The 10405-nt window shown below is 55.3% G+C and overlaps 1 protein-coding gene across 3 annotated transcripts; it reads right to left on the reverse strand.

Moving 5' to 3' along the window:
* Nucleotides 1-8: 8 nt before the first annotated feature.
* On the reverse strand, nucleotides 9-10286 carry TXLNA (taxilin alpha). 3 transcript variants are annotated; one of them, XM_030039583.2, is made up of 11 exons: nucleotides 10039-10286; nucleotides 8375-8529; nucleotides 6955-7293; nucleotides 6350-6441; nucleotides 5220-5390; nucleotides 4718-4912; nucleotides 4421-4540; nucleotides 4042-4116; nucleotides 3415-3507; nucleotides 2893-2988; nucleotides 9-2449 (listed from the first exon to the last, which is right to left on the reverse strand). In XM_030039583.2, the coding sequence occupies exons 2-11, from the start codon at nucleotides 8493-8495 to the stop codon at nucleotides 2099-2101; spliced, it is 1653 nt and encodes a 550-aa protein (XP_029895443.1). In that variant the 5' UTR covers nucleotides 8496-8529; nucleotides 10039-10286; the 3' UTR covers nucleotides 9-2098. The 3 variants fall into 3 exon arrangements, with proteins under 3 accessions (XP_029895443.1, XP_029895442.1, XP_040985188.1); XM_030039582.2 differs by having other exon boundaries at nucleotides 8279-8529; nucleotides 10039-10285; XM_041129254.1 differs by lacking the exon at nucleotides 10039-10286 and adding an exon at nucleotides 8994-9602 and having other exon boundaries at nucleotides 8279-8529.
* Nucleotides 10287-10405: the final 119 nt, after the last annotated feature.

A 10405-nucleotide genomic window follows, 5' to 3' on the forward strand; every position in this document is an offset into this window, starting at 1 on the left:
GCAGCAGCGAGGTTGGGTGCATTTCTATTGGATACGAAGATACATACAATAGCCCCCGCAGAGGTTATCTGTACCATAACAGGGAGAAAAAAAAAAAAGGGGGGGTGGTGGTGGTGATTTTCTAAGAGGTTTTTCTTTTACTGAAAGAGTGGGAAGAGAAGTTCAGAGCCCGGCTGCAGCCCTCGCTCAACCTGGCTGCTGGGAATGGGGTGGTCCCACTAGGCCAGAGCTACATTCGCTTGCTCGGGGGCTCCTGCCGGCTCCTTCCAGAGGCAAACGTGTCCCTTGCGCTGGAGGAAGCAACGTTGACAGCGAGGGGCCGGAAGACAAAACCACGCTCAGCTCCAGGGAACACATCCCAGTGGGTGTTCAAGACTGTGGCTCTGCGGAGACTCGTTAGACCCCGTCTCTGCTGCAGCCAGCCACCTTCGTTAGACCTGAACTCGCTGGAGTCCCCGTGGAGGAAAGGGGGACGCGGAGGCAGCTCCCGCAGGCTGCTCCCCCAGCAGCATGGCAGGTCCTTGGCGAGGGCACTGTACAACGGTGGAGAGAAGATGCAAGAGCAGCTGCGTTGCCGGAAGAGAAACCAAAGCTGTTCTGCTGAACACATCCACTGTGAGGAACGGCTCTGGCCAGCTCGCTTCAGCTTCAAGCAAAAGGAAGGCAATGCTGAAAATAAAGTCTGTCGTAAAGAGAAGCCGCAGCAAGGAGGTTTCCAAGCAAGGAGAGGTCTCCCAGAAGAATAGCGAGAAAGTCTTGAGAAACTAAGGAGAAATCCCCTAGCCCCGTGCCAGCAGGCCCCACGTCTGTCCATAAACACCCTCCCAGCACAACAGGGTCCTTCGGGTGAGCGCTTCACCCTGTGGGCAGAGGCCGCAGGGACCCACCCAGACACGGCGGCGCTTGGGAGATGGTCTTCTGAGAAAGCAGAGAGGGAAAGGAGAAAGGCGGGGGCTGTGATAGCACCAGCACGGCTGGACTGGAGGGCCCACGGGGGTCTGACACTGCGGAAGGGACCAGCCCACAACATGGTCCTCATGCTGGTCCCGTCAATTCAGCTTAAGCAGCAGATCGTGGAGCAGATGCAGGTTTTATCCTCCTGGAGCCCCAGCTCCATGGACGCCTCCGAGACCGCCCGCTTGGCACTGAGGGATGGGCCGGGGAGGTCCTGACGCAGGGACAGAGGAGCTCAGGTGGAACCTCCCTGTCCCCTTGCACAACTGATCAGACACGCTTGTGCAAAACACTTGGGAATTAGACCTTTGGATTAACTGTTTAATACACTTGTGCACATGTGCGTATAGCAAAGAGGCAACTGTGAATCATAAGGCTATTGAGACACTGGCAGGTTCTGGGAAGAGCAAAGGCCCCGTGGGAGGCCTGGGTGAACCAGGCACCCCCAGTTTCTCTGCTTCTTTTTGTCCCTGTTCAATACACAAAACCCAGACAGAGGAGGGGCAACGGCCTCTTTCGCCCTCGTTTGCTCAGCTCACCCATGAGAGAGCTGCCAGCCAGGGCACGAGAAAACAAGAGCAAGTCCCGGAGCTCGCTCCTGCCTGAGGCAGAAGAGGAAGGGAGAATCCAGCACTGGGAAATGCTTCGGTTCTCCCCTGCTCAGCTCCTTTGCTTTCACTCGATGCGAGAGCGTCGCTGTGCAGGTGGAGGCGGCGACGCATCCAGCTGTCCCAGCGCCGTGTGCTGGGGCAGATCCACGCACCTGCTTTCTTGAGCTGCGCTAGATTTTAGGGGAATCGCAGCCTGCCAATGACAAGGTCTTTTAGTGAAAGGGACGATCAGTTGAGTCTCCATATATTAGTTATTCACGCACACGCAGGGAGGTGGGTCATTCTAGTTTTCATGTATATCCATATATAAAGTGTACGTTGCCCTGCACATATTTTATATATCATATATATATATCATATATATATATAAAATTTTAAAAACCCTCCAAAAACCTAAGCTAGGAAATCTCAAATTCCCAGGAGGGCTGTCCTCTCACGCCTGTCCAAGGACCAGGAGAGGGGCATCAGGTCGAGTCTACGGAAACATTCATGTTACCCTCCCTCGCCCTACCTCTGCCTACCGCACAACGGGCTCAGTCGGCGCCCTGAGTGCGTTCCTCAGTCCCACTCTGCCCCAAGGCTCCTATGCTCAGTTCTCCCAGGCTCTCCGCAGGATCCGTGCTGTGCGTCGGCTTTCCCGAGTGAAGGCAATCCTCAGCCAGGCGCTGCTCGGCTGGAGCACCTCCCGCCACCGCCTCGGAGCTGTCCCGAGATGGGTCCTTCAAAGGCTCCAACAGGTCCGTGTCTGCCCGGGGCGCGTGGGCACACAGGTCCTGCACCTTCTTATTGAGGTCGTTGCGCTCCGTTTGCAGGGCTCGGCACAGTTTCTCCAAGCGCTGGATTTTCACCTGAAGCCCCTCTAACTCTTTGTCCCGAAGGGTTTTCTGCAAACAGAGAGGCAGTTCAGACTCTACCACGCTGGGGACAGAGAGGCAGAAAGGGAGAGATGAAACCTCAAAGGGAAGCTGAAGGGGGAAACACTTGTGACCAAGCAAACATGCGGCATTCAAAGAACCTGATGCTATTGTCACTGCTTCTTTCTTCCTTTGCCCCCACAGAGGCCAAGTGCCGCTGAGACTGTCTGACTTCTTCCACGCACCTCCGCACTAATTAACCTCCACTTCTGCCACGTGACAGAGGGTCCTACCACCAGGTACAGGGAAGGAAATCAAGCTGAAAGGAAAAACATAACCCCCCACCCAGGCTGCCTGCAATAAGACAGGAGCTGTCCTGCTATCCCTCAGCTCCGGCCCAACGTCACACAACACATCACCATGCTGCTCCAGCTGCCTGCCTCAGCACGGAAGGACAGCCAGAGCCTCCTCACCTCTTCAGCCATTTCCAAGAGAGCCTTGTTGCTGCTCTCCCAGCGAGAGCGGTACATAGTGGTCTCTTTCTCCAGCTTCTTAATTTTCTTAGTCATCTACAGAATCACAGTGACAAAAAAGGAACAAATAAGCCACAGGCAGAGCGCTGCAGTCACATCTCACGTGTCCTCAAACGGGCACCCACTATCCCAGCGCAGACAGTGCGGTTCTGCTGTCCTGGGAGATGTCTCCTTGTCTCGCTGCAGTCAGCTTCGCCAGTGGGAAACACTGACCAAGTAACAACAAACCAGGAGACAGGGGTAGTGCTGCTTGTTCTGACACAAGTGGGACACAGAAGTCACTGGGCAAGGACAGTATCAGTCTTCTACAAGCAGCCAGCTAGTGGCTGATTTTCATACCAGTAAAACTAAACAAAACTACAGAGCTGCGGCTCTTCCAGCTCGCAGAAGCAGTGAGGAGAGACAGACAGGCAGCGCCTCCAGCCCACACAAGCTCTACTGGGAAGCAAAAGTGTTACCCACCTTCTCCATCTCCTGCTTAAATGTCGTGAACACTTCACTGCTTTTGGAAAGGGTGTTCTGGAATTCTTCAAACTTCTCTGTGTAGAGAGCCAGCTGCCGGGAGAGACAGGGTTATAGCTCCTAACTGCTCACTACGGCACCTCCTGACAGCCTTCCCCAGGAGAGGGGAGATGTCAGCCAAGAACTGAGCTAGTTCTCTTGCGACTGGACTTTACAACAAACAAACTGGCAGCACGGAGCTGCTCTGCCAATGTTAGGTACCGGGGAATGTGGAAAAATTCTTTCCTGGGAAAACATCCTCAGAGACTGATGTGTTCTGCAAACATCTCCTGGCCTTGGCAGGAGGGTCTTGCGGGGTCTGATTCAGCAAGGTATGGTCACACGACTGCTCCCAGCACTGGGAAGTGCGCTGGTAAAAAACCAAGGCCCCTTTCTCCCAGAAGGCAGAATTGCTGAAGGAAGTCTCAGCTCACACCGTGCTGACACAGCCTCACCAATACAAAACCCCGGAGCAATCCTGCCCCTGTATTTTCCAGATTAAGGAACTTTGGGTTGTTTCCTGCTTAGCGAGGAAGGGAAAAAACCCAAACAAATAACCAGGCTGAGCACGCAGACCGGGTAACTCACCTGCTGCTTGAGATGGGTCTCCTGCTGCTTCATCAGCTCACACATCCTCTGCGATTCCACAGCTTCCTTCAGCAGCTAGGGAAGAGCAAAAGCAGTTACCTGGCTGCCACCAGGGAAGGCTCTCACCATGTCCCTGCATGGCTGGTGCTTGGCCAGAAGACAGGAGCCGACTGGGAGAAACATAAAGAGCAGAGCAGGGCTGCAGCCTTGCTCCTGAAGCTGCTGGGGGAGCGGTCACTGTTGGGCATGCAGGAAGCCTGGGATGACCTGCTCCATTTTGGGCTCTGCACTCAGGGATCCAACAGTAACAAGCCTCCACAGAAGGACAAGGCAAAAAACAAAGTGCTCGTAACCATTAGAGAACTGCTCTAAGACTTACAAAGTCCTTCTCCCGCTGGTGTCTCTCCTCTGCCTCCTTCAGCATTTCCTGCGCCTGCTGGAGCTTGGCGTCCACCAGCTGCTGCTGCAGGTCCTTGTGTTTGAACACCTTATCGATGTGCTGCGAGGGAAACACCACCAGTCATCGACATGCTCAGGCAGCAACCCCAAGGGAAGATCCCAGAGTCCAAAGGCCCCTTCTCCCCTCCAGCAGCAGTCCCTGCTCCAGAAACACGCTCCACTGGGCAGAACGGATGCACCAGAGGAGCCCTACACGAGGTCTCCTGCCCTGACCCACCTCCTCCCGCAGCTCGTACTGCTCAATGAGCTTCTTGAGCCGCTCTGCCAGCTCCATGTTCTCCTGGCGCAGCTTGGAGTTCCTCTCGTTGTGCTGCTCCATCTGGAGCTGGATGTCGTTCAGCGTCACCTGGAAGTGGGATGTCACCTCCTTCCGCTTCTCTTCTTCCTCCCGCGCGCGCTGGACACCCTCCTCCTGCACGAGGAGGGCAGAGACAGCAGGGACATGTCAGCCTCTGTGCTGGGCAGGTAGGCGAACAAACTGTCCAAACCGTGAACACACCCAGACTCCCACTATTGCTTGTATCAATCAGTAAGGGACTTCGGGCATTTCCCCTCCCTTTCTCTGGTGAATATACCCTGAAATAACACTCAGGCACTGTGGATAACGATGGCCTAACAGCAAAATTAAAGCACTGCTCTGGATAGTAGACTGTGGGCAACCGCTGGTAAAGGTAAAGGTGGTAAAGCAGCTCCTGAAGTAGTGCCCAGGAAACACTTACCTTGAGGGTGCGGTTGTGTCTCTGGAGCTCGCGGCACAGGCTCTCCAGCTTGCTGCGGGCCAGGATGGCCTTGCTGTGCTCACTCTGCAAGTGGTCCTTCTCTTGCACCAGCTGCGTCTGCTTCTTCTGCAAGATCTTCATCTGTTTCTGGGAGTTACGGTGCTCTTCCAGCTAGGATAGGGGAGCAAAGGGCACAGATGCAGCAAGACAGACCAGGGCAATATGCTGTGCCCCGATGAGGGGACATGAGGATCAAAGAAGTGCTCTCTGTGCTCTGAGAGGAGGACAAGAGCTTTGTAATGCAAAAGATGCCACTTTTGAGCAGAGCAGAACTGATGCAGAGCTCGAGGTCCCCTGAATTCCTTCTGAATTCCTCCCTTCCTGAATTCCTGTCCTGCTGGAATCTGAAAGACTCGCACATTCATGCAGCACCTCCACGTGTGTGTTGCTCAAATGGAGCAGAGCTCCGAGCTCAGAGAAAACGTGCACATGTCCACTTTGGATATGCACAGACAGTCCCACGCCTCTCCTCTGTACCAGATCCATACACAGAACTAGATCTGTGCCTAGAACTAGCTCTGGTTAAACATGGCACCACTTTGCGTGTGTTGTATGGTTGAACGTGCACACGCAGCAGCATGGCGACTCTGCCAAACACAGTGATGGAGATGGCAGATGTATCTGTGCGGTCTTCTGTCACAGCTGGGCCTGCCAACTCACAGCTCAGCCCTGCCTGCAGAGAGATCAGGACACGCAGGCTCACCAGAACAGACCTGGCCACAGTACACTCCTGGGACAGGATGGGCAAGAGATGCAGCTTCCACATTAGAGAAGCAGAGAGAAAACAGATCTGAAGTCCTCTTACATGCAGATTTGCCAAAAATACTCCTGTCCGTGCTTACCCTTCTGCAAACAACAACGCCTGGCTGGACCAAGCAACATCTATCCTCTAATAGTTGGATATCCAGCACTGCAGAGATCCCAGAACATACATGAGTGTTCCTGGACTGTACCTCTCAACAGGAAAAAATATCTACAGCCATATTCTGCCTCCTCAAGCAGCTCCCGTGCTCACTGCTGCAGTGTCCTCCCCCAGCCCCAGAGCCTGAAACAAAGAAATAAGCACTCACCAGCTCAGCGTATTTCTTGCACAGTGCTGCTAGTTTCTCCTCTGGCGTGCTCAGGGTGTTCAGTGTCTGCATCAGCAAAGTGATTTCTTTACCTGGAATGAGACACAGAATTAAAACAAATAAATAAAAAAAATAAAATCACTTATACAGAGTTCCAGCTCATAAGGACAAAGACAGGAGAGACAAACCAGGTCTCACAGCTGTGCCTGCCCTGGGCCAGAGCTAGCATCTCCAGTGCCTTCTCAGGGCTCTGCCCCACAGATTTCACCCTATACAGTGGGTGAACAATTGAAGTAGCTGGGGAGAGACCTGGTTTTCAGAGCAGAAAACCACCACTGGGCTGGCTAGAGAGAGTTGTGTCCAGCAGAAGAGAAATCCACAGACTTCAGAGGCTGCAGCAGCACCCAGGAGCAGTCAGTGCCTTTGCAGCACTCGATACATTTCCTGACATACCACAAAACACGATGCTGCATCATTCCCAAACACTGCTGCACATCACGCACCCAAGGCGCTTATTTCACTGAGGGCAATCAGTGCAGTATAAAATCAATGTCTGCACCAAAGTTCTCAGGCTGGCAGCACAACCAGAGCAGGGAACCTCTTACCTAGGCCCTTGGCTTTCTTCTTTTCCTGAGCCTTCTTTTGATCCCGCTCCCCACACTCCTCGCCGGGTCGAAACTCTTCAGTCCCCTTTGTGCTTTCCTTCTCCCCGTTCATCTCGGGGCCGCCCGTCTCCTGGTCACCGTTCCTTGGGGACTCGCTACGACACTTCTCGGCTTCTTCCGGCTCCGTGGGCTCACTCTGCCCGCCGTCCTCGCCCGGACCCTCCTGGCTGGCATCCACACAGTATGTGTTCAAGATGTCCTCAAGCTGTCTGCTTAGCTCTTCAGAGACGTCACGTACGGCAGGCCGGGAGGACTTGGTGTCCTCCTGTGCAAGAGGAGCTGTGGGAGACGGGAACACAAAAGCATGAGACTTCCCCCACACCGTCTATTCTCTGGTCTCTACGAACACACGGCAAAGGGAAGGTTTGCCGAGCACCCCACTGCACCAAGGCTGGCTAAACTTCCAGCGACATAAGCTGCTTTGTTCTGGCTGCGTCTCCAGCCAGCTGCCCTGACAATGGAGGTGCATTCCTAACAGCCTCTCTTTTGATCACAAGAGCATGACCAAGCCCCTGACATCTGTCAAGAGCAAAAATACCTCCCCCCTCCCCACCATCCCTTAACGAAAGCAGGTTGTGCATGAGCTTTCCCTCATAGGAACTGCCTGCTAACATCCCCAGAGCCAGGCTTCTTTACATTACAATAGATTTTTAAACCTGAGTTAGCCTCTCTCTGCACATATAAGAGCAGCTGTACCGTCTCAGATCAAACATATCTTGTCCCCAACAGCAGACCTTTAGGGAAAAGAGCAGGCAACACATCCTTCAGTATGCTTCTTTGCTTCCAAAGTTCCTCCAAATGAGAGACTTACAGCAGTTGATTATTAAACTACTCTACTCGCTGTGCATTTCCTACACCCCGCATTTACTAGGCATCAGAATACAAGGTAGGGTTAATTTTAACCAAGCACCTACCCGATTAGACCTGGTTTTCCTCTTCCAGAGAGTTATTTTTATGAAGTGCCAGTAACAGGGCAGGTCACTCAACATAACGCTGCCCCAAGGAAAGAGTTGTCTGACATACTCTGAACGGGACCCTTAAGGTCTAAGCAACAATAAACAACCCATCATTTTCAGGTGAGAATCAACTCCATGCTTTGGTCAGAAAGAGGGAACTACTTCATACACACACAGAAATAGGAGGAAACCAGGGTTTTCTGCCCAGGAAATCACAGCTGCTCTTATACAAGTAAAAAGAGCTGGATACAGCGGCCCACCCTCATACAGAGAAAGCAACACCCTGGCTCTCCAGGCTCGAAACCCACCCTCACGTGTTTCCTGCCCCTCGCTGCTCAGGCTGTCAGCACTGCCATCAGCCGCGGGCAGGGAGCGGCGTGCCCCAGGCCCTGGGGACTCCCCACCTTCCAGGGGTGCTGCGGCCTCTGGCGAGTCGCCTTCCTCCAGCGCCAGACCGCTGCTGCTCATTTTGGAAGAGCTAGCAGGCCGCGGGGCTGCTTTGGTCTCCCCGCCTTGGTTCTTCATGGTCACCTTTCTCCCTGCTTAGTCTCGACAAACCCTAGAGAAAGAGAAACAGCAACTATGCTTAATTTTAAGAAGTAACAGTTTGAAGGATTTTAGGAGTCATCAACGTGGACTGGGAAGGAACTTGTTCTCAGCAGAGGCTGCCACCCACAGCTCCATGCTGAGGAAAGCATCATTTCATTTTCAGTTTGCACCTCACTGCAAAGGTCTCCGTATCAGGATAACTCCTCTTCCAGCTGAGCAGAGCTGAAAGCAGCCCCTCCTAGAGCAAGGCAGCATCTCCTGACTCACAGACAGCACGCAGTTCTCCTAATCCGCTGGGCCCAGCCTTCTCAGCCCTGGCTGTCCTTTCCCCTCACCTCCACTGTGTTTTATTCTTGGATTTCAAAACTCAGAGCTGTCTGTGCATGCTGACAGAGAATCCCCCTTGCTGCAGTGGGGGACCCAGAGACCAGAGCCTTGACAGCAGAAAGGTCAACACCTGCTAAGACCGCATACCCGGCTGAGGAAAGCCCGCAGCTCCCTGGCAGAACTGGTGCTCAGCACTGAAAAGATTAACCGGCATCGCCATGGCCAACGCTAACAGACCAAGCCCAAATCCCGGCTCCAATCTCCTCATCCTCTCTCCCTCCGCAGGGTATGTATGTTCTCACCCTTCCCACCAGCACCCTCTGCTCTAGTTATGACGCTAATTACGGAGCAGAGGCAGGCGATGCTCCTAGTCTAGAGGCAAGGGATTGTTCCACAAGAAGTGGAGAACAGCTTTTCTTGCCATTTTGCAGCAGTTACACAGAGACCTCAGCTTTTCCTCAGAGAACAGCCCAGGACAGGGCTTACGAAGGAAAAAAAAAAAAAAACACAAGAGAAAATTAGCAGCGGCAGCAGCCAAGCACATGTGTCATCCACCCACGTGCAGGCTGGAGGCCGTGCCCCCTCCCACGGCGGGCCTGCCAGCACGGCTTCATGCCGCACACCTGCCCCAGAGCCTCGGGCGCTCTTTTTCCTCCTCTCCTGTAAATAACACAACTCCCGTCCGCTTCCCGAGGCTCCGACGGACGATAACCGGATCCGCAGCACCCCGCTGCGCCCTCCGCACCCCGACCCCGGGTGAGAGGCAGCCGCTCCGACCCTGCCTCTGCCCTCGCCCCCACCCTGGCTCCCCTCGCAGCCCACTGCCCCCCTCTCCCCCCAGCCCATCGCCCCTGATGTGACCTCCTCAGCAGCCCCTTGCCCTTTGCTCTGACACCCCCGGCCCGGCCACACCCTGCCCCCCCAGCCAATGCCCCTGCTCCTGCCCTACCCCCCTCATTAACGTTTTTGACCCATCCCTAATTAACACCGGCCTCCCCATGCCCCCCCCCCCCCCCCCCCCCCCCCCCCCCCCGCCGGGTCCAGCGGTCCCACCCAGCCCCCTTCAGCGCCCCAGGCGCGGCCCTGCCCCCTGTAATGCCCCTGCCTTCACCCCCCCCCCCCGCCGTTAAAAGCAGGCACACGTCTTTCCCCCCCCCCGACCCCCAGCACCGCAGTGACGTCATGCACGCACCCCCGTGGCGTCAGCTCCAGCGGTCTGACGCAGGTCTCTCCCCTCTCTCCTCAGCCAATCAGCGCGCAAGACCCGGCGGCACCCCGGTACATCGGAGGGAAGGGGGAGGGGAGGGAGGACGGAGCGGCCCCCTCCCCGTGCCGGTACCGGTGCCGGTGCCGCTGCCCGCGGCGCCCCGCCCGCCTCCCGCCGACCTTCCGCGCTGAGGGAAGCGGCTCCGGCCCGGGCCTCCCAGCGGGCGCGCAACGCGCATGCGCCGGGCCGCTCCGCCGTCCAATCAGCGACGGGGCGCCGCGAAGTCTGCCGGGAAAGACCGGGAGAGAAGCGGCAGCCGTGGCGGACTACAACTCCCGGCATGCCCCGCGCG

The sequence above is a fragment of the Aquila chrysaetos genome, chromosome 16 (genome assembly GCF_900496995.4).
Source record: "Aquila chrysaetos chrysaetos chromosome 16, bAquChr1.4, whole genome shotgun sequence".
NCBI lineage: Eukaryota > Metazoa > Chordata > Aves > Accipitriformes > Accipitridae > Aquila > Aquila chrysaetos.